General features: G+C 38.0%; 1 protein-coding gene across 5 annotated transcripts in view; it reads left to right on the top strand.

Annotated features, from left to right (window-relative positions):
• The window catches only part of CARMIL1 (capping protein regulator and myosin 1 linker 1), a 190,218-nt gene that overhangs the window by 109,744 nt on the left and 56,519 nt on the right, over window positions 1-23,955 (top strand). For all 5 annotated transcript variants that reach the window (XM_085052394.1, XM_085052395.1, XM_085052396.1 and 2 more), the window contains exons 14-22: window positions 550-627; window positions 743-819; window positions 1,741-1,845; window positions 6,683-6,752; window positions 11,037-11,118; window positions 12,447-12,546; window positions 12,634-12,688; window positions 17,872-18,044; window positions 20,309-20,377. In XM_085052394.1, the coding sequence (XP_084908520.1) occupies window positions 550-627; window positions 743-819; window positions 1,741-1,845; window positions 6,683-6,752; window positions 11,037-11,118; window positions 12,447-12,546; window positions 12,634-12,688; window positions 17,872-18,044; window positions 20,309-20,377 (809 nt within the window). The remainder of the gene's footprint in view (window positions 1-549; window positions 628-742; window positions 820-1,740; window positions 1,846-6,682; window positions 6,753-11,036; window positions 11,119-12,446; window positions 12,547-12,633; window positions 12,689-17,871; window positions 18,045-20,308; window positions 20,378-23,955) is intronic.

The raw sequence follows: 23,955 nt of genomic DNA, 5'->3' as shown, positions 1-23,955 counted from the left end.
CTCTGAAACTAAAAAGAGCCCAAAATGAAAGTGTAGTAAGAAGTTTTGCATACACTAACGTTTATACGACATACTCAATATAGTACTGAAGCCATCAATGTTAAAATCTTGCTACCTGTTCTGTATTCTCCCTTGAACCTGTAATGTGCAGCTGATATTAAGAAATAACCATGGATTTCAGGTGCAAATTAGTTGCTTGCCTCATGCTTAAAGGGTCTGGCTTTAACTTACAAACCAATTAGCTTTTCTGATATGTAACAGCAGTCTGAGTGACATTGCAAAGTATTTCTAACTAATATAATTCTCATTTGCTGTGGAAGTTAAATGAAATAACTCAAGACCCGTGCTTTAAGAGAAATGTTGAGTAAATGTAGTCTGAGCACCATTTTCCCACTATTATTTTAAAAAATGATAGCCTATGAAAGTAAAACAGGTTGTATTGATTAGGTGAAGTTTTAGACAATTTTATAGTAAAAGCCTAAAATGTAATTGTTGTCTGTCATAATATAAAAATTAACATGTCCAATTATTTTTATCCAATAATTATAGAGCCTGTACAATTTCTTGGCCCAGCCAAATGCTCTTGTTCACCTGGATTTATCCAACACGGAGTGTGCGCTAGATATGGTAAAGACTGTTTTTGTGGATATTTCAATACTGAGGGAACATTCCCCACCTTCTATCCCTAGGTCCTTTTTTGGGTTAATATAAAGTAAAATGAATTGCCCTTATTTTGAACCAGGTGTGTGGAGCCCTCCTTCGTGGATGTCTTCAGCATCTAGCTGTCCTTAGCCTCTCTAGAACTCTGTTTTCTCACAGGTACAGTTTAAATGTCATAACTCTCAACTCCTGCAATATTTTGTTTTATAATTTCTTGTGCTCATGTAGCATCCTTCTTTTTAAGAATAAATCTAAGACTTTTTTTATAAAAGCCTTAGAAGTCTTAGTGCTCTATGAAATAGGTACTATTTATTCTAAGCAAAATATTTTCTTTCCCTTTCTGCTCTTTGCTAAAGGTCTGTAAAGTAAGCTACTGTGTCTAATACATGGTTTTGTGATTCTGATGCAGCAGAAAGTCTATATATCTTCTGTCTCTAAAAGGCAGAGCATCAGGCTTTGAAGTCTGACTAACCTGACTCCTCTTTAAATATGATTTTTAAAGTTTGTACTTTTCATGATTTGATGATGGTTACAAATGGGTTTTTTTCCTGTTTTGTCTTCTTCTGGGAAGAACTTCCTTTGAAAGTCTTTGAGATTGAACATTTACTTTTTAAAGTACTTGGACTGTAGGAAATATTAGCTTCTATTTTGTTCAAATTGATGCCTTGGGTCCTTATTGGGCATGATACTTAGGTAAGGTACTCTAGGACTGAGTAATTATTTCTAGTGGTGAAAAAGCAATTGCAGGGTTTTGTTCATGTCCTGTTTGATTTTCTGCTGGTGAGATGTAAGTATGTTCACTGTTAACCAGACCTAAATGATCATTCTTTGTAGTTCACCAAACAGAAGGTAGATAGTAACGTCTTCTGTGCAGCAGTGCAGTGCTGAGGATTGTTTGTTGAATCAACATTTTGATGACATTATAATTCTGGGTTAATTGAGAGCCACTGATTACAGAACTGCCAAAGATAGAGCAATTAAACATGTAAAAGATCATTACATTTCTGATGGCTTGCGTTCACTATTTATTGGAATGAGGAGTGTCTAATGCTACTTCTTAATGAATTTGTTTACTTACAGAAAAGGAAAAGAAGTCCCTCCCTCCTTCAAACAGTTTTTCAGCAGCTCACTTGCTTTGATGCAGATTAACCTTTCAGGAACTAAACTCCCTCCTGAGCCTCTAAAGTAAGAATTTAATTTCATTTTCTCCTGTGTCTAAAACCTAGTTTGCATTGTTGTTATATGTGTGCCTCATATTAAAAAGGAAGGGGAAAAATTTTTGCTTTCTTCTTTTTTCCCCATTGTACATTATTGATAATAAAAGAGTGAGTTTTGTGATGGTCACACATTCATAAAAGGTTCTTTCCATCTCACAGTTGAGACTATTAATCATATTTTTTGCTCTGGGAATGTCACAGTTGGTTAGCTTCTGTCAGCGATTTTTTGGGATGTATTTCCTTCTTTGTGGCTTATGAACAAAACTGCTCCACAGTGAAATGGGATTATAGGCTTGTGTGAGCACCATTCCTTTGGGACTGTATTATTGCAACAGCCATAATGAAACTGAACCTCTTGCAGTGTTTGGGAGGAGAAACCTATTGCACAGGGTTCTCCTTTTGCAGGAAGAGACAATGACAGCCCTTGCTAGGAATGCTGAGTGGAATGAGTATTTTTGTTGTATGTCACCCATCCCGTGACGAACAGGTTCTGCAGGCTGAGGGAAATTGTGAAGCACTGTGTCGCCCTTCTTGTGATGTGTGTGTATTTGAACTGTGTTGAAATTTTCAGACATGAAATTTAAAAGTGTGTTTTAAAGTCAAGATAGGCCTAGATAGATAGTTCTAATCTAGATATGTTGTTCTGTGATTCTGGCAGAATCCTTGTGTTTATTTAGCTTAATTAAAGAGAGGGCTCTTTCCAAAGTGTCATCTTCCTAGCTAACATGCATGAAAACATACATAACCATATCCATAGCAGACTCCTAGACATGTTCACTAACTGAGAATCCTAGTATGGATACAGGTGCACATGGGTATGGATGTATCCTTGTGTGGTTGCCTCCTGAGGGAGAACAGGGAAGGGGAATGGGAAGTATCTAATGAACAGGAGTTGATTGCAAAATCAGAGATGTGGGGTATAAAGAGTAGTTAGTGAGTGAGGATGGAAAGCTTTTGCTAGAATCTGGGGGAAGCTAAGGGAGGGAAGAGTGGCAAGAGCCACAGCAGAAAGAGTAGTGTATGTTGTTTTGGAGTATTTTTTATCAATGCAGTTCAATATTGAAGTGGACAGTACCATATCACAGAGTGAGTCAGGTTTGAAGAGACCACACTGGGTCATTTGGTCCAACCTCGCTGCTCAAGCAGGGTCATCCCAGAGCACATGGCGCAGGGTCATCCCAGAGCACATGGCACAGGATTGTATCTAGATGGTTCTTAAATATCTCCAGTGAGGGAGATACTTAACTCCACATCATCTGTGGGTGATCTGTTCCAGTGCACAGTCACCTGCACAGTAAAGAAGTTCTTCCTCATGTTCAGGTGGTATTTCCTTTGCATCAGTTTCTGCCTGTTGCCTCTTGTCCTCTTGCTTGGCACAACCAAGAAGAGCCTGCTGGTTAAGGCAGATGCACTGGAATGAAATCCATATTCAACTGCAGGAGCCGTTTTAGCTCTGATCTTCCACTTTCTTCTGTGTGATGCTCTTGGTTGCTGTCTTGCTTGCTCAGATTTTGTCAGTATTAGGAAGGTGTGATATAGATGTGTTTTCAAACAGAAGGCGATTTTTGAGAAATGCAGTTGATTCTGATAAATTTAGAGCTATTGATTCTGTGGTGGAGGGCAGCAGGGAAGAAAAACAAGGATGGATGTGACTACTACAGAAGGCAGTATTGGTGCAACAAATACACCAATAAAGAGAAAAAGGAAAAAGAGAATATTGTGAGACATTGAGTGTATCCCCAGTGAGTAGGAAAGGTGAGGAGCACCAAACATTAAGGTTCATTAAGATTCTCCTCTTGGCATGTTGAGTGTGTCTTATGGTGTGAGGAATTTTGGCAGGTGAGTACTCTACAGTTGCCTATGCTCATGGAAGATTTTGTTATATTAATTTGTCCCAAAAACTTGGGACCCCTTCACTGCCAGCTGGGCAGCAATATCTTCCTAGTGTTTTTCAGCCAAAATCTGCATTAGCAAAAACCTGCTGCTGGTAATGTTGAAGATAATCTGGCGCAATTTGACTGAATTGAGTTAGAGGGAGTTACTCTTCTGGCTGGTGTTGGAAGTAAAGAGACAGTGATGGGGACTGTAGGATGAGCTGAGAGCAGAAACCTCTTTCACTAGCACAGAAAGCTCCAGGGGGGCATCTTTCCAAAATCTACCTGGACATGAATCATCTCAGAGTGTCCATGCCACTCTCAGCTGTCTGGTATTTTGGCCTGGGCTGCTTTTGTTCTGGTGACACCATTCATCTCTGACCTAAATTTTTCCTTTGGTTTGAGTCAAGTGTATCTCACAACACTACAGAGGACTATAATCTGTAGGACACCTGGCTTTACCTCTCAATCTCTATATAGCTTGACTTATCCACTTCAAAAGTGTCCTGTGGGAATTAATCTAGTGTTAAAAGGACTGAGAATGTGCTATACTGCGGGACAACTGCTTAGCCTTTTGATCTTAATTGCAGAAAAATTACAAAACTACTACAGAACCATCAAGATCACAGGGTTTGGTAAAGACAAGAAGATAGAAACACTTTTTTTTGGGCAGACTTACTCATCATTGCCAAGACTGTAATAGCACATGACTCCAAGAAGGAAAAATGAAAAAAACATGGTGTATCATAATAGTACTTTCCTGGCATCTTTCATCAGCACATGTCAAAAATCTTTTGACAATGTGGGACTTGGAGCTGTCCTGTGACAAAGGAGAAGTTCCTGGTTTGTGTCCATGAACCAGAGGTCACCAAGTTGAATGTATGAAACAAGATCAAGCCTGCCTAGAGGAAAAAACAGATAAAGTGCAGATACCTGACACCCTGAGTTCCAAATTCCCCTGATTGATTGTTACCTGATTTCTTTATCAGCTTCCTTTAGATCAACAGTCGTGGTATGTTTAGTTGCATGTGCTAAATCAGTGAGTTTAAAGATACTGGTTAATCAGGGCAGTCTGTGAAGGACATGAACTTGTTTGGACAGTGTAAGTCAAGCCTTTCAGGGAGTAGGTTTGCTAATAAAGCTGCACTGTGGTGATGCCACGTAGTGGGTGGGGAGAGGATAGGGAGAGGATGTACTTGTACATCGGTGATATAGTTAATGTTCCATTGCAGCTCACTCTTTCTTCATCCTTTTTTTAAAATGAGTGAGGTAGTTTGTACTCTTGTCCTTGTTGAAGTGTAAGTTGGCGTTTTTGTTGAATTTTACAGACGTTGCCAAAATTGTATTTTGATTGTCAGTGCTATAACAAGACAAGTTTCTGATATGCTTCTCATGCAAATGCTAATTACAAGGCCAATTCTTGCATTCTGCATCATGCACGGTTGACAAGACCTCTCCATGTATTGCCATGTGTGTGATTTAAACATAGTGGCCAAGTGTAACTATAATATGTCTGGCTTCAGTCCCTTGAAATGCTGCTGATTTTTTCATGACAAAGAATTGTGAAGTAAGGGGATTTGGTTAGGATGAGGTTATGGGAAAGAAGTTAGGGAAAAGAATTAGCTCTTTTTTTTCTTCCTGTAGAAAGTGTACACCTGAAGCAGCACTGTGTCCTCTTTTTTAATCTGCATTTTTTTAATGCTTACACTGTATCTTTTCATTTCCTCAACATGTTTAGGAAGCTCTTTGCAAAGTTATGATCAGCCAGACTGACTGAATAAAAACATGTCTGGGTAGGAAAGGTAGACAAGATTGTCTAAGAATTTGTGAAAACTGTGGCAGAACTTTCACTTCTCCCCCTCCAAGTCTGTATATTAATAGCTTAAGAAGTAAATAAGCACAAGACATTTGCCTTTGTTAATATGGAAGGTCTGATTATACCTGCAGGACAGATATAAATAGGTTTAAATGAAAAACCTGCCCAGGACACACACATTTCAAATGTAGCTTTGACACACTACTTGAATAGCAAGCGTGTAGACAAATGGCTTGTCAGAAGGGATTGGTTTTTATCTCCATGCATCAGTCACTTGGTTAGCTTGCTTTTGGCTGAAAGTAAGTTGGAGAAGGAAGTCCTTCTGTTTCTCTGTTGAATTATTAATTCAAAGCTGCATCCATTCTGAAGATACTAGAAGGTATACACAGATTTTGTTTGCTTCTTCTCTGCTACACATACTGTTGTGCTTTCTTCGACAGTATTAATACAAGTGTGATATTAACACTAACTTTTAGATGTGGAAACAAACTTCTGTAAGACTTTAAAAGAGGATTTATGAAAACCATCATTAGTTGTTACTTCACGTGTCTTGCATTCTGCTTAAAGACAAAGGATACCATTGAGTAGGAATATAATTTTGAAATCTGTAAATATTTGTTGGGTTGTGGAAGTGGAGAATTGTGTGATACTGGAACATGCTCCAGCCTTTGAGTGTTACAGGCACTGTGCCTGACTGAAATGGTTGGCTGCATGGCATCTTGCATATTTTAAAAACCTAAATTTTTCCTGAATTTTTGGAAAATCAGAGAGTTAGTATGGTCGTATGACAGAACACTCCATTTATAATCATTTGGTGCTCTTTGAAAGCAAATGTTGAAGAAAATTAATCTCTGATGAATGTTACTAAATGTTGATGGTGCATTAGCTTTAGAGTTTCTTCATTAGCCTTGCATCCCTGCAGTTTTTGAAGCTCCTGGAGTGTTCTCAGTGTGGCAGGTTTGTGCTGCCATTGTCATTTAAGAAATAACTGCTCAGCTGGTGTAATTTTGAAATGATTCTTTGCATTATAGGTGTATTAACCTGTGATCACTTAGATGATGATGTAAAGCTGCCCTTTTTTTTCTTTAAATCGTTCTAAAATTGATCTTTTTCAGAGCGCTTTTATTAGGCCTGGCTTGCAATCACAATCTGAAGGAGGTGTCTTTAGACCTCAGTAGCTGTGAGGTAAGGAATGTTTATCAGGATGTGTTCAAAATATGCAATGATATGGCTTTAGAGTTCTGTGAAATCCACTGGGCGACATATTCTTCCCCTGTAGTCAAAAGCTGTGGGAAAGGTAGAACTCAGAGAAGCAGGTATGGTAGAAGTTAGGATATGTGTTACAGCATCCTAAATAATGAGCACAGGGGTTCAAAGCACCTTTTTGGCAAAACCCTGCTTGCAGTGCAGCTGTACTACACACTGAGCCAGCGTGTTAGATGCTTGCCAGCTCCTGCTCTCTGGTGCTGTGATTAGCAGCAGGAGTTTCCAAGGTGCCCATATTTGAAAGGCTCAGAGGAAGCTGCATGCCCTGGAGGCAAGTCTGTGGTTCCATTGTCTTCCTTCGGAACCAAAGACATGCTTCCTCTTCTGCAGGTTTGCTTTTTAACCTTGAAGGAAATTCCACTTTCCTAATCAATTAATCAATTCAGGCCAATAAGGAACTTTGGTAAAAGTTATTAATGTTGTAAGCACTGTGAAAGTGGCTTCAAGAATAAGTAAGAACAATTGTGACAACTCAATTTGCCTTATCTTGTTTCCTCTTGCTTGTCTGTGCTTTGCTGTGCACTTTGTTTCTCAGGATTGCCCATACTCTTGCAGGGTGATCCCTGTGTGGTTACAGCTGATGAGAAAAGATCAGACACAGCCCTGGGGAACCAGAAGAGGCAAAATCATGTAGAGAACTGTGTGGTGGACTCTTGCCAAAACCAACATGAGCCAGTTTAGGCTCAGTCTTTCTCAGACTTCCCAGTTTTTTAAGCTGCAAAGAAAGCCTCTCATTTGTTAGATCTTTCAAAGACCACCTGAGTATTTACTGTTTTGGAAGTGCTTTACAAATACAGTGGTTTCCCTTTAAGCAGAAAACATGCAATTTTGTAACCATGTTGAAGTGCAGTAATCCTTGCCTTAGGTTTGTGGTCAATTGCTTTTGAAATGTGCACAGATTTCCTTATGAAGAAAAAAACGAATCATTGTGAATGCATTTCAGAGTTTGTTCTGATATTTTAGACTTTTTGGAAAATATTATTACTTTGAAGAGCACTACATGTAAATTCCAAATCGGAAAGCTTTCAAGTCAAGTACACATGCTTCTGACTTCTGAGTAGAGGGATCAGACGGATGATAATTTATCTTTCAGAGGAAGGAAGGAAGGAAGAGGGAGGAGTAATTAATGTAATAAAAATGAAGTCCTATGATCATAGCCTTAAATGAATAAATCAGTAAAACACAAATATAAGTAATGAGAGTTAAATTAGCATGTAAATCAGCAAGGGCTGACAGGAGAGAAAACATTGTCCTTTAATGAAATAGTGCCCAGGATGGGATGTGAAAGAGCCCTTCGAGGGGTGGTTAGGTTTATTGGACACCAAAGCACATGTGGTCATGGCTGACTCCTGTGACAGAAAGGAAGGAATTCTGCCCAACTCGGTGTTGCATTCCTGTAGCTGGTCCCTCCAAACTGACAGCACTTCCTTAGATCCTTCCCTTAACATTTTTTTTTTTCACATCACTGAGCTTTATCCATTCTCATGTGCTTTGGAAAGAAGTTATGCTTCCACCCACAGGGAAGTTGATGTGCCAGCAGCTGGGAGTGCTCTCAACTAGCCCAGCACCTCAGGATCCTACTCCACCTCTCCCTGACCTCTGGGATCTGGGCAGGGTAATCTACACCCAGAAGGAGAGCAGTGGGAAGCTTGGAGCCAGTGCCCACTACTCCCAGTTCCTGCAAGCACACGCCGTTAGGGGGCTAGAAAGCTGATTCTTCAGCTTTGCCCTCTTCTTTCCTCCATCAGGCAAGCTGTACTCAAGTATGGAAGGATAAATCTATGTTCCTTCCCTCTCCCACCATTTTTCATTTGCTCCCATAATTTTCTGGTATATTACTTCCAAGCTTAATCATTTTATATTGCTTGTTTGGTTGGTTTTTTTGTTATTTTTACAATGAAAATTACATTTTTATTTCTACCTGCTCAGCACTGATGTATTTCACTCTTTTCCCTTCTGCTTCCCTTAGCTTGGTCACTGTGTAAGTACCCTCCATGCTTTACCTTAATTGTTAAATCAGTAAGCAGCTTTGTTTGCCCTTCCCATTTTGGTACTTCATAGCTTTGAGCACATTGGGCATTTTTCATTGTAGAAGGGTTATTCTTCATTTTCTGAATAAGAGCTTTTCTTTGTAGTCTCAGAAGTATATCATATAGGAGGTGATGCAGAGGGTCTTTTTGTCAGTTTCACAGTCCGCATTGACAAACAGCACTTCAATTAATCTCTGCTTTTATATATATATCTTCATTATATTTTAACATAGTTGCAGCAAATTATGATCCTAAAAGTGAAGTTTTTGTCATCACTCTCAGATTAAATAGATATCACCATTTGTGCTCATGAAATGTTTATATATTTAAAATTTTGAATGTAGAGTTATCTGGTACAAGATTGAAAGCTGCTCCTGAAAAATTGTCCACTTCAGCCCTCAAACTATATATAGCATAAGCATTTGGATTCTATTGTGGGTATAATTTTAGTGTATAGAACTTCACCCTACCAACAACCAATCCGGTTCTACATATGATCTGCCACTTCCATGGATTCTGCAGTAATAGCTGTGACACTCTGTGTGAAGTGATTGTCTTGGGTGGGCCACACTGAGAGAGTGGCATAAAGCAAAACTGAATGATTTTGGCTTTCATACAACCAATACTACAAATGCTCTTACAAAAATAAATTGGAGTTAAATTTGCAGCACTTCTGGCCCAAATACAGCCTGTAATATGACTGCTTCTTGAGAAGATGAAGTGAAGGATAGGCAGATTTTGTTTTATGGAGAGGAGGAAAGGTGCCTTGCGTTCTGTACCTCTTACACTCCAGATGTGATTTATAATTTAGACGTTGTCTTTCACCACCATTCTGCAAATGTTCAGGTCAGTTATTGAGCTGCATGTTAACCCATCACATACCTCAAACTTTCAAAGAAGTGCCAAATGAAGTCTTTACTGAAAAATGTTTCTAGAAGGCATTTGTGATTCTTTAATTATAGCATGGATAAAAGTTGATGGTCCACAAAAATATCAACAGGTTGATTCAGGATATTTATCCAAGTAAGTCTACTAAGTAAAATATTATGCAGCAGTTTTTATGCACAGGAGGTGAAAAAGCTTTCAAAAGGTTTGAAAAAGCTTTCTGATCTCTTTGAAGCAAATAAGGTGGAAATGGAAAATGTAAAGATAAAATGGGAAATGTAGAAATAAAACTTCGATAGAATTTTTTCCCTCTTTAGTTAAAGTATTCTACTGAGGGATGCTTATTAAGTGAAATGCACCTTATATAAATGTGCATAGCTAGAAAAAAAAAGAAAATGCTATTGCTTCTTTGGGAAAAAAAAACTTGTGGTAATTCAGTAGCATTAGTAAGTAAGTGTGTAAGTTTTCACAACTTTTAATTCTAAATGGTGATGTTTTCCCCTAGACTATTTCATTGTTTATTCATTAAATCCTGACTTTTTATAGTTATGTAATATTTCAGATTAATAATATCATAATTGATACTTTGCACCCAGGCATTTTTGTTATTGTTGCAATTTTTTTCTTCTATTGCTATTTCTTAAATTAAGAATAACTATATCACTGTTTTCTCTTGTTTATGGTCTTTTATGGCCATTTTACAATGGGATTATTTTAATTTTCTTTTCAGTGACAGGGAGGCATAATTTAACTGATTTTTTTTTTATTCCCCCACTTATCTTTGAACTGGGCACCTTAGCATTGTGCTGAGAGCTGGAAGAAGATGCTCACTGTAAGGCCTGACTGTAGTGGAGTTCAAGGGTGACAGTGTTGCAAGCTGAAAGGCTGGTCTAAGTTTATTTTTTTTTTCTCACCAGACACTAGAAATGTCCTGGGTCGTTCACATGGAGAGCACACACCCAAATCCTGCAGGCACTGCCTAGCACATGTGCTAAAGAATTTGCTATGTTTAACCATTTAAATATTTTCCTGATTTAATGGCTGAGAGGTAGTTTCAAGAGAAAGGAAAAAGAGTCCCTTTCCTCCTTTGTGTGCAAATACTGAGAGCAAGGATGAGAACAGTAGGAATGTGTGCTTAGGCTGTCATTTTGATGTCTATAACTTCTTCTGTTGCTGTTGTTTTTGCCGCTGCTAGTGCCTTCTGTATTCACAAAGCTCCTACCACTGTCTTCTGTGTGATCTTGAAACCATAACTAGTTTGCAAAAATGGATGATGTTTTGTCTCTAGTTAAGATCTGGAGGTGCACAAGTCTTGGAAGGATGCATAGCAGAAATACACAATATCACCAGCCTAGATATTTCAGACAATGGTAAGTACACAGAACAGGAATGGAGGGTTGTGCAAGTCAAGAAATGCTTTTTGTTTCAGCTCACAGTCTAACCAAGGATGGTTGCTCTTGCTTTATGATTATTTGCCATGTTGGTTATGGAAATGTCTTAGACCAAGACCTCTTATTGCTACAGAGTGTTTAAGAAATGTTGAAAGACTAACTATACCCTCAAAAGTTTGTTGTTTGAGATCAGTGTAACACATAGGAATAAAATAATGGCACTAAGCTCATATTAGATCCAGAGGAAATTTGGTTTAAGTACAAGAGGATGAGAAACTGAATGAGAATTCGAAGTATAGTGAAATAACAAAGGGAAAGATCTGGTACAGAATGAAGCAGAGGGGGAAAATTTGGAGCAAAGAGCTAACAGCTTCAGGTCAAAAAAGGCCTACTTGAGTCTTTGGAAAAGTCTTTGAATATTTCTGCTTTGGAGTCTCTGTGCTTCCTAGTACAGATATTCCTGGGAGTATGAGCTGACTTTTCATCTTGCAGATTCAAAGTGTAGATGTATGAACTGGAAGAATTCACCTGCTGTGTTTGCCCCTCTGTCAGCCAAATGCTGAAGTATTTCAGAAACAGATTCCTAGTACAGTTGAATGCTCAAGATAGGTGGGATGGATTGACAAGTGGAAGGCTTTGTGAGCTACTGACTCAGCCCCCTTATGCAAATAGATTTCTTTTTATAAATAAGGATAGATATTTGATATCTAAATTATCCTGTGAATATGAATTCTAAATTATTGTAGTCTAGCTAGTGGACTCTTCAAATACATCACTAGCTTGGGAATACTAAAGCAAGTTATCTTTTTTTTTTTCTCAGAAGTAGAATAATATCTGGCTTGTTTTTCGGGTCATTTTATTCAGTCTGTTATGTTAGCTTTTTTTGCAGGCTTTTGAAGGCTTTGAAATATTTTTGGTACACAGCAGTACTAAGACTAAATAGTGATTAGCATTGTTTCAGAATTCTCTAAGGAACTTCAAACTGTCCCTGACAGTGTGAGGAATTACCCTTGGGTGGTTGAACTTTGGATAGGGGACTGATTTCACTTCTGTGTTTCTGAGAGGTGCCTTTAGTAGCTGATTAGCATGCAGATTTAAAGGGTTTCTTTTCCAGAAAGTATTTATTTTCACAGAAAAGCTGAGGCACTAAAGAGAAAAAGATTTAAAGATAGAAGAGTGGAAATTTTTCTACACATTTTGGAAATTTGTACACTGGTATAATGATTTGAATTAATTAACAATTGGACCTGGTCTGGGTCTTTTGTGAAAATGTGTTTTAATTCCTAATTTAATCTGATTCTTTCCAGGCCTAGAATCTGACCTCTCAACCCTTGTAGTCTGGCTTAGTAAAAACCGATCGATAAGACACTTGGCATTAGGCAAAAACTTTAACAACATGAAATCCAAGTAAGGATTTTCTTTCTTTTAAATAACAAGAGAATGGATGAGGAGAAGTTGCTGATTTCATCATCTTCCTAACTTTTCTTCCCTCAGAAATCTCACTCCAGTACTTGATAATTTAGTTCAGATGATTCAAGACGAGGATTCAGTGAGTATCTTTCTGCCTACTATCATCATGTGTATTTGTACCCTCACAGTATATTTCTGATCATTTTCTTCACTGTGTTAATTTGCTGCATAAGATTTGATCACAATTCTGCACAGACGCCTCCAACATTTTGAGTTTGGTTTTTTTTTTAAATTGTAATTTTGATTACTTGTATCATGTAGGTGAACATTTTCTGAGGATAGTCTTAGGATTTGTGGTTGTTGAAAAATACCCATTATAAATAGTTGGATGTGTGTAACCTAGTTGCTTTAGGTCAAATTATGCAGCCCTGTAGGCAGAAATTTTCAGAATTTTTGTGTCCTGATAAGAGACTACAGTGATAGTGTTCGCTATAACTTTTTTTTAATTTATAGATTTATACTCTTTAGTTTATACTTTTTCCTGATAGCTGTTCTTGGGTATTAACATTTTTTTTCTTGACAAAATGCAAGGTCACTGCAGTGATCTCTCAGACTTCCTTCCTTCTTCAAAAGGTGCAAATAAACGTTCACTGTGCTGTTCTTTACTTCTCTTAGTACTTTAGTTGTGGGAGCAATTTCATAAGACCTTTTCAGGGTGCCGTGCTGGGATGCTTTCCCACTTTCCTAATTTCTAATACTCTTTTGTGATTCTGAAAGACTTTTGTGGTTGGAGTTGTGTTCTTGCCTGTTCTTGGCATCCCAGTTGTGGTTAGAAGGGGATCTTAAGATGCTCTGTTACTCTCGTGCTTGTCAATTGTTATTTATCTACTCTTAGTCCTTTCTTAGTCCTTAATTTCCTGTGCAAGTAACAAGCTGTCTTTCCTCATTCTCCAGAGACAGCTGACTGTAGACTCAAGTTGTCTGAACACCTGCTATTTCCTGTTGTCTTTATTGTCTCACCTCCAAGTTCATGCTCTTCATATTAACTACTTGGCTATTTTCTCCTTCCATCTGTGTCTGTATCCTGGCAGTTTTAAGCAGGATTTCCAGTGTCTATTTCCTTGCAAGGTCATTAGAGTTATATTCCACGTTCCCCTTTTCTTAGTTCTTAATTGTATTTGAAGTGATTTATGAAACTAGTTCTCTATGCTCTTTTTGCCCTCTTAAATAAGAGGGCATTTCCTCCACATTATTCTTTAAAACGTGGGATGTTGGTGTGATGTGGTGAAGTTCTGCATACAGATAACACAGCTGATTCTGAGGTAACACCTGTAATGAAAGCACCTTAATAAAAGTCCTTGTTTGCCCAAATTAGATGCAGGGTTGTGCTAAGTAATGTATGGTGGAACTCTGTGTGACTTCTTGTACCAAACTAGCCTTTTTGTTTCATGCTGTGTGATCACCTCCTTCTACTCCATCTCTAAGGGAGTGCTGCAGGACTGCCTTCCCCTTCTCTCCTTTTCCTTCTGATACTTTACTGAGGTGTGTCATGTAATCAGATAGCACCTGCTTCTTCTCTGTGGACATTTGTGTCTGTCCTGCCCTGTTTCTCATGCTTATCCTTTCACAGTTGGCCTGAAGAACTGAATCACAAGCAAATGTAATTTAGTATGTTTTCTATTTCCTTTATTCCTTTGTTCTGTTGCAAGTGAACATTTCTTCCCTCTCAGACCATATCCTAAAACACTTCTTCAGAGCACTCTGTGCCCTTTCAGTACCCAAATGATCTTCTCAAACATGCTGTTGGGTTCCCCCTCGCCCTATTTTATGACTATCCTTTTCATACTATTTGTTCTTAACAACAAAAATTTCAACTTTCCCTTTATCATCTCTATTTAAAGTGTTGCAACCTTCTGTTTATCTTTCCTAGCTTCTGTTTTTGAAGCTTCTAGGTCATAGGAAAAAGAAGCTGCTAAATATTGCATGTATCATTCTTGCAGCTCTCCCTCCTTTGCATCATTGGCTTCCACTTCTTGGCTTCCTTTTCAGCCCGTGGGTGATGTCAGTTGTTGTTCCACTTTCTGCCTTTTACTCTACTCAGTGGTCAGATGTGCTCCTGTAATTCTTACCCACCATGTTTTCCTGACCTAACCTACGCAACGTACTCTCATCATGTTTTCAAACAGTGTTACAATGAAAAAAGTCACCAAAAAGTTATTTTATTTAGGTACTTAAAATAACTGTCTCTCCATGTCCCACATTAACATTTGGGATATAGCATATGATCCTTTTGGGCTTACCTTGCTTCTTCTCTCCCCGTATTCTTTTCTCTTGTTAATCCTATTCGCGAAGGGATCTTGTTTCTTTCTGTCTCATCAAGTTCTAAAACCCACGTGAACCATCTCCTGGCAGCTAAAGGGTTGAGGACAGGCATTGTAGCCCTGTAGAAAAAGTGTGCTGCAGAAAGCCGCCTAGGATTGTCCTTATTGTACCTCAATGCGTAGAAAATTATTTTCTAGCTGTTTTGGTTTGGTTTTGAATCTTAAATGGGGTGGTAGTCATTCCACTATTGGTATGCATTTGCTGCCACAGGACACTGAAAAGTTAAGATGCAGCTGGAGAGACCAGGGTGTGATGTTGCCCAGGGCACACTGCACGGTTTAGGGACTATGCATTATCTGCATGGAAAGCTGAAGCAAGAGGCTTTAATCTAAAATAGCCACCTCTAAATGCTTCTCCATGTATCTATGCACACTTTATATAGTTCTGTTGCTGTGTTAATGTGAGCCATGAGTAAAACGACTTAAACAATCAGTGCCTTGGTTCTGTGACTTAAAATAGAGCTATGCACTCTATTAGTGCATCACTAACACTGAAAGAGATGTTATTCTGCACAATTTAAAAGCAGTAGTAGTAACCTGCAGAGCAGAGTTTCCCAGGTATTTTATATAAACAAGAATGTAATATTTAGGTTAATTTTTTGGGTTCTTTTCATGTCTTTTCTATTTAAGTAAGTGCTGTACTGTGCAGACTATTACAGTGTATTCTTACTGTGCCATTTCTTTTCTTGTTGCAAAAATTGATGTTACACTGCAGGTATGTGCTGCCCTTACTCAGAGTGGTAATCACTCCTGCATAGGTGCAGTGAATTTTTAGAGTGGTGAATATCTTTAGTTGTTAGTTCAATGTTTGGTGCAGAAGTGGCTTTTTGAGGGTTTTTACAGCATTTTTGTTCTTATGAAAAACAAGTTTCACTTGATTTATTTTTTTTTCCAGCAGAAGTATGACAGAATCAATGAATAAAATTATACATTTTCTAATTCTATAATTGTACTTCAAGAATTCCTCTTCCCTAAAAAGATTGTGTTAAGGCATCTTCTCTGTATTGGCAAAGTACTGGTTTTCTGTAGCAGGGACACTGAAAGTGCTCCTTAGACTTTTGTTTTCTCTATATATAGCTAAAACTACTAAGTTGTTAAGAGGAGTGTTTGTAGAATATTGCCCATATTTGTGGGGGATTTGGTTTTGATTTTTCTTTTTTTTTTTGTTTGTTGTTTGAGTGGGATTTTTAATGTAATGATCAGATAATTTAATGAATATTTGAATGGTGCATAGCTGTCAATCCTTACAGAATCCTTATAGAAGTGTTTTCAGTCATATACTGTTTTGTCAGAGTGTTGGAATGCAAGAAGTTTCCTGGGAAGATATTTGAGGTTTAGAAAAATTGGTGGGTGGGAGGGATCACCTGCAGCTAACTTACTCCAGTGCCCATTTCTGAAGTGACACACGAGAAACAGAAGCAATGTCACATTCACAAGTTTATTGCTGATTTCTCTGAGTTCTGAATGGTGCTGCTTCACTGTGACTCTGTCAGCAAAAGGGCTTCTCAGACTTCTGTCAAGAGCTCATAAGTGCCATTCTAAATGTGATGTTAATATTCTTTATGTTAATATTTCTTTAAAATTCTTAATAATTCTTTACATTCTTCTTCACATAGTGTAATAAAATTGGAAAACACAGATTAAGGGTATTAGCATAGTAATTTAATAACTTCTTTTAAAATAAAACCAGCATGTGGCTTGTGCTATTGTTAGACTTTTTAATTATAAACCTGCTGTGCCTCCAAATTTTTATGCTTTTCCACATTTGTAAGTGAATTTCTTATTGTTGCAAGCTTTTTGGTTCTCACTGTAATCCAATGGTGTCTGGAGGGTAGGATCCCATTGTATAGCTGGTATAATGCAAGCACCTTGGAGCATGGGCGGTGTGCACAGTTCAGTTGGTTTATTTTCATTAACCTAAACTTCAGGATCTAATGTAGGTGCCATGGCTCATTTTTACAAGATACTGATTTTTCTATGCTGGCAATTTGCAGATTTTAGGCTCCAAAAGTTCATCCTCCAATATGTGCCTAAGTGGGTGTATAACGACCATACACTCCTCTGTATGGACTCTCACTTGAGCAAGGGAAATGTTTTGTGGAGTCCTCATTCATCACCAAAGACCAATTACAATTTTAGGAGCTGTAATATCTCTGCAAGGCATGGGGATAGAAAAAGGTTTTTTTGAGGCTTGGAGTGTGACTTCCAAGAGGCAAATAAGGTAGTTTCAGCTTAATATGCTGCATGAAAAAATAAAAGTTACTGCAAGATATTGTAGGTATGGATGTCAAAACACTATTGTGAATAATATCTATTGACTTATTTTAATAGATACTCAATACTGTTTTGAATTTCAGTTTTCTGTCTCTTTACTTCAAAAATCCCTTTGTTGAAGGAACAGATAGGGAAAATCACTCCTAAAGTTGATTTAACAATAATAAAGCCACTTAAGAAAACTGTTTATTTTAAAAATGTCTCAGACTGAAATTTACCCTTGGGTGAATCTCTCGGCCTGAGGGAAAGAAGGGGGAGTGGTAGCTATTTTTATTTCTCACTGCAAATGAGAGTGCTGGTTAAGGAAAACCCACTGGACACTAGAAGTTGTCTTGTGAAGCTGGTTGTTATCTTGACTCTTTTGAGGTAACACTGTATTTTGTACTTAGTAGGACTCAGGAAGTTGGAGGCACTGCCCCTTGAAAATTATTTTTTCACAGAGTGTTGCAACTTAATCTGCGTGTGTTTATGTGTTTGACACCTGTACTGAAAGTTGTTGATTCCCAGTTTATAACGTGTTGTAGGATCTGCAGTAAACGCAGAAACAATTCTTTAATGCTTACTGCTGTCCCCAAGAGTTTGTGAAATTATAACTTCTTGTAGTTGATGTTTGAGGAATGAGTGCGTTTTCAGTTGCTGTTATCAGTGCCTTTTCTATGATCCACAGCCTCTACAGTCATTGTCCCTCGCAGATTCCAAGCTGAAGACTGAGGTCACCATCATTATTAATGCCTTGGGCAGCAATACTTCTCTCACAAAAGTGGATATTAGTGGAAATGCCATGGGAGATATGGGAGCAAAGATGTTGGCAAAAGCCCTACAGATAAACACCAAACTCAGGTAAGGGAAACATACTTGCAGTAAACAGTAGAATGGCTTAATAATACTGAAGTTGTTGGCTTATTCTTAAGTTGTTTCTCTTCAGAACCTTTCTAGCTACAGCCACCTAAGAATGTCTTTATTTGGAAGGATTCTCATTGTTTTCTTTCTTAAAAGAAAGGAAAATAACAACAAAAAAACAAGAGAAGCAAGTTGTCTCTTCAAAAACATTTCCTTAACTAAAACTGGGGAAAATTTTCTAAATTTGAACAGAAAGGCCTCTTGTTGGAATCAAAAGACTTTTACATTTTCTAGAATGACAGAAAAAAAATTACATTGTTACAGAGCCCTGCATGTTATTAAATCCCACGTCCTTTTCAAAGCTGGGCCAACTTTAAAGCTGTACGATGTTGCCCAGGGACTTGTCCAGGTGCAGTGTCCCTGAGACCCCTGTTTGGTGCTTAGCTACTTTCTTCTATTTTCCTCTCTGGTTTTTACTGGAGGCCTTACCAGCAGAGAAAATTCTGATACTTGGGTGCAAAACCAAAGCAAATTCTTTGTCTTCTGGAGTGTCAGTTAGTGGAAATAAGAGCATGTGGAATTCAGAATGGGGAGCAGCATGGACCATCCATTCTTCCTACTGTGTTGATGGACCTTGGCATATCTTCTCTGCAACTTCATCTGCCCAACAACTTCACTGCTTTTTGGTGTGTCTGGCACTGATGGCTTGAGAGTATTGGTTTTTTCCTATCCAGCATGTGTTTCACAAACAGTAAAACCTTCAATCAGCGTAAATCTGGATAGCGACTTCTAAACATGTCACCCTCATCAGGAAAGATAATCCTCCCTCCTCCTCCTCGTCAGACTGTGTAGATGAACCTTCCTGAGTGTATTGTCAGTGTAAAGAGACTACTTTTTGCCTGGTCTTCAAGTATTTGTTCCCTGGAGGATAAGAAATTCCCCCAAACAGTCTTGGCTATTTTGTTCAGAGGCACAGATCCTCTGGCCTTTGTGTTGCTATGCCTGAACTGAATACTAAAAATGTCAAGAAAACACTGGAGGGATGGCTTAGGTTTATTGAATGTATTAACCTGAAATGACCACAATATCTGAAGAAATAAAGCCTTGATACGTTGCAGGACGGCAGACTGAAATATTTCACAGTATGCTGAATGTCACAGTTGACATGATGTCACCACAGTCTGTGGTGTGATTACAAACTGAATAATGCAATGGTAACTGGCTCTGCCAAAAATGTTCTAAAATGGCATCCATGTAGAAATATAAACACTTTTTTCCGTGGCAAAAATGCTCAAGGTTTGACCGTAAGTATACCTGATCTTTGCAGAATGAGTATAGACTCTCTGTTCCTCTTTTCCTTACCTTCATCTTGCCATCTGAAAAATGAAGGGATAATTCTGCAACAACAGAAGGATGTCAATACTTGTGAAAGAATGCCATCTATCTTTTTTTTTTCTCTTTTAAACACCAGAAATCTTTGTTTGGTTTTATGCATTTTTTTTTAAGAACAGCTACAACTGGTACTCTAGCAGAAGCAAGATTTATCTGCTTGTCTGTCTCTTCTGACTACTAATGAGATCTTTGAACATGTGTTTGCAAATTGCCAGGCAGTCTGCTTGAGTGGTCTGAACTGGGGGAGGAGGGGGAAGGCTTGATCACTCTTATCATTATTGTGCATTCAAAAGAGCTACAATTTATGCACCTAACCTAATGGGGTTTATATTGGCAGCTACTTATGTTGCACGTGGAATCATAGGAAATGTGTGATAAGCCTAGTGCAGGGTTGAATATGTAATGGCCTGCAAATTTTGACCACTAATCAGCATGAATTTTTAAAATACACACATAGCCTATGTAGAATAGGGATTGATCAGTTACTGTAATTTTCTGTGTTTTCAGTATGGGATTGCAAAAAAGACATTTGAACTTTGTTTTTGGTGCTATTCCTCAAAGAAACCCAGGAATTTATCCAAATCTTTCTATTAACTGTGTTTTAGAAAAGGTAGGTATTTATATTAATGAAACTAATAAAATAAAGCAGAGTTCCCTTTAAAGTAAGAGAAACTGGATTTTTCATATTTGTCCATAATCTTTGTCATTGTAAGGGTATAGCATATAACTAAAGACAAGTTTTTAAAGTGCTGCCTTCTGCAATTTTGAATATTCAGCAGTGTGTTATTTCCATATGCAAAGTTTCAATATAGATTTATTTGGTGATTCTTGCTTAACTTTTATTTTTCTTTCCTCTTCCCACCACCTTTCAGAACTGTAATATGGGACAAGAATAACATCACTGCGCAGGGCTTCCAGGACATAGCTGTGGCACTGGAAAAGTAAGTCTCAAGTAATTGAATGTCTGATGAAGAGGCCAAAGATCCTGAATGATCTGAGCAGCTGCAGTTCTCACCACAGTCAATATGGTCTTGAAGATGCTGAGTGCTCTCAATTTTAAGCATCAGGATGTTTAATCTAAAGGAAAATTCATGACTTCACATCCTTCAAAAGGATGGGAAAAGGCTCTGTGGCTCTTTCATCCATACTCTGGTATCAGCATTAATGTCCTTGAGTTCTGCTCTTAGCATTGAAATTCTGAATTTGGTAATATTTTCCCTTTTCTTCATTCTCTTGTGTTGATAGCACACAGAAATTATATTCTAGTGAATGAAGCTGTACATAATAACAGAAAATTACTGAAGTGGGCCTTTGTGGTCTGACATTTTTTCTTTCCCCTAGCAAGTTGAAACTAATAGTGATGATCTCAGGAACTGCAGTTTTTCTTTGTAATGGCTGTGGTCTGGGTCATTTTGCTTCCATGAGTTTACTCACAGATGCAGCTATTACCAGTGATAGATGTTAAATTGCTTTCATCTCTCTCCATCTCCATCACATTTCTTTATATGTTATTATTACTTTTCTTAAGAGAGAACAATTACAGATTTAAATTAAGCAGCAGTTGAAGTTGTTTCACGTCATTAAATCCCTCAGATAGGAGCAAAGGCTCTCTTTAGAAGGTGAATGTAACCTACAATTGCTAGTTTCTAGACAAGGTATCTTGTAAAACTGTATACTTAAGAGAGCATCTTAACCCTTAAAGGGGTCATAATGCTAGAGCTTATAAAGTTACTTGTTTTATGAAACTATTGTAGTTTATATACTTGGTTTTGAAATGAATTCAGTTGCGCTGATGTTGGAAATTAGATAAATGATGTATAATTAAGCAAATCATCTTGCAGTGATTCCATTGATAGTAGTGAATAATAATTTCCAAAGGTTATTTGTCAACTTGCAGACATTTGTCTTTTAGAGAGCAGTAGCATGGGGAAGTCTGGTTGAAAAAGAAATACACTTGTTTTCTGGTTAGCATTGACTTTATTTCTCTGTTCTGAAGTGTTTGTATGAGTAAATGGAGAAGAGGGGGAAATCCTGAGGCAAAAGCAAATTATCTAAACAGGAAAAAATGAAAGAAATGCTACAGATAATTATGTACTTCAGTGGGGTTACATCTCATTTCTTTAACTTGGAAGCTGAGGTAATTTTATGTTGCCTTAAATGTTTTTAAATTGTCAAAAACATTGATAACATCACAAACTAAGCCACAAGCAACAAAGGTTTAAACTTAAGAGAGGGGGACTGTCAGTACTGGCTGAAAACAGTTAGGCTGTAAACAATGTATCTTGAAGACATTTTGAGAACATTCTTCACCATATGTTTCCTAAAAATACCTGAAACCATCAATATTCTGTAGGAGAGAACCTTTTTGTTCAAAATGGAATGAAATATACTGGAGATGCTTGAGGGTATGTGTTGTATGTGCTATTTCAATCTTAAGAAAAATAGTCACATACCAAACCACAAAACAAAGAAGAAAGGTAGACCTTGGCAGTATGGGTAGGAGGCCGAGGGGATTTGGGAGGGATTGTAACAGACTTTAAAGCAGTATGAAGTAATTGGAAGGTTTTTTGGAAGGTTATTCCTGTAAGGGAATTCCAGGAGCATGGCTGTTGGCAGATTATGCCCCAGGAGTGTCCCAGACAGGTGATGTGAGGTGCTGAGAAGATCTGCAGAGTCCTGTACAGGAGAATAGTTGAGAACAGTGGGCATCCTATTCAGCTTGGCCATTAAGCAGGGTCTTGTATCTCTGTAATTTTAGTATGAAGATAAGCATGTGATTTGCAGCCTAGAGCCCCCTCTGTCACAGGACTGTACAGCATTTTCTCATGTTCATTTCTGAAAGATTTTTTTTTACATGAACTAACCGAAGAAATAGCTGAAGTTCTAGTATCTGATGAGAAATGCTGGGGTTTTTTAGAGGGTTATGAATTCTTCCCTTTACAGTGACATGAAATTCACACATCCTGACCTGCAAAAACAGATTATCTTATTCCTGTTTTTTAAAACACTAGTCAGTAAAATCTCCATTGCAGCAGAGAGCATATGTAGTGTATGGATCAGAAGTTACTGCGAGGGAAATAATGTGATGAAATGTAGGACTGTTGTCACACATGTTGCATGTAGAAGAACAGGTTTTTGGGACAGGTTTTTGGGACATTTGGGACCTTTAACAGTCTTTGAGCACCTCTGAAATTTAATATCCTTTAAATATAGGTATTTTGCTGAGTATATTGATGTGTTAGGAAATCACTGGATTATTGAGTTTCTAGCAAAATGCACTCTTTTACAAGAGACAAGTGGAGTGTTAATAAAAAGAAGAATGGAGAAATATTTTAGACTTCAAGGAAACAGAGAAAAACAAAGTGTAAAGGTAAAGTTGAAAAGCAAGCTTTAAATTCTTGGTATTTTCCCCTATGGGCTGGTTAATTCTTAGGTGAAAATGAAGTTGCATTTTGAAAAAATACTGTTTATCCGAAAGCAAACCAAGTACAGAAGCTTTCCTTCCTTCCTTAGGGTAATGGTCTTCTAAAGTTTGCCTCTATGATTGTGTGTCCATGAAATCTCCTTGGCTTTCATTTTCCCTCTTTCCCTTCTGTGTGTCCATGTGTGTGAGGGAGGGTGCACAAAGCCTTTGACTAAATTGAATTTAGCATATAACTGCTAGCATGAGAGCTGGCAATTACAGATTTCAATGAATGGGATTTATTAAATGTCCATCAGCTCCAGAGATCCTGTCAGGCAATCAGCAAGCTCTGTAATCTGTCTTTGAGCTTGGTGTCTTTGGCATTTAAAAATTTTCCCTGTGGTCGTGGACAGCCAGTTATTCACTGGTTAGTATTGCATGAGGACACATAACAGGATCTGTGTATGTTTGCAATGTTCTTTTGAAGGACAAGACAACTAGAAAGAAGAGTTAATTTTCTGACTGTGCTGCAGTCGAGACTGTGGAAGGACAGGGACTGTGAGTGTCTGCCACTGATATCTGTGCATCAACATGTTTGCAAGAAGAAACACGGAAGTCTTTCATTATCATTTAAAGCAAAATTCTGGGTAGTATTGATGAATCTGCATGTTTGCAGCTCAGGAGGACACTGCCTTTCAGAGAATGGTGTCGCACGTGGCCAGGAAACTGGTGGGACAAGAAGTGAAAGAAGCTTGGAGTTTCACACTATATAAGGTGTCTGCTGTTGGAGTTCGTGCATTTAGTGAAGAGTGGTCTACTGTCATCAGTGGTGGTGACTCAACTGAAATTGCCAACTTTAAAGTGCTCAGAAATAGAGGGTTCCAAATATATTTATGTAGCTCTGGATGGAATAGGAACAGGCTGTTAGTGGGATGTTTGCAGAAGGAGGAGAAAGAGATGTTTGCAGGAAATTAAGTATTAATTGAAAATAGAAAGAATAATTTCCTTTCCTGGGTTTAAGAACTTCCTGCTCTTTTTTTGCTTTCCATTTATTCAAGTCTGAAGTTTTTGGACTTACCACTGTATGTAACATTTCAGGTATAACTGTGTTATGAT

Source organism: Lichenostomus cassidix, chromosome 2, assembly GCF_008360975.1.
Source record: "Lichenostomus cassidix isolate B80296 chromosome 2, HeHo_3.0, whole genome shotgun sequence".
Classification (NCBI taxonomy): Eukaryota; Metazoa; Chordata; class Aves; order Passeriformes; family Meliphagidae; genus Lichenostomus; species Lichenostomus cassidix.
This window is presented reverse-complemented; position numbering and strand designations above follow the sequence as displayed.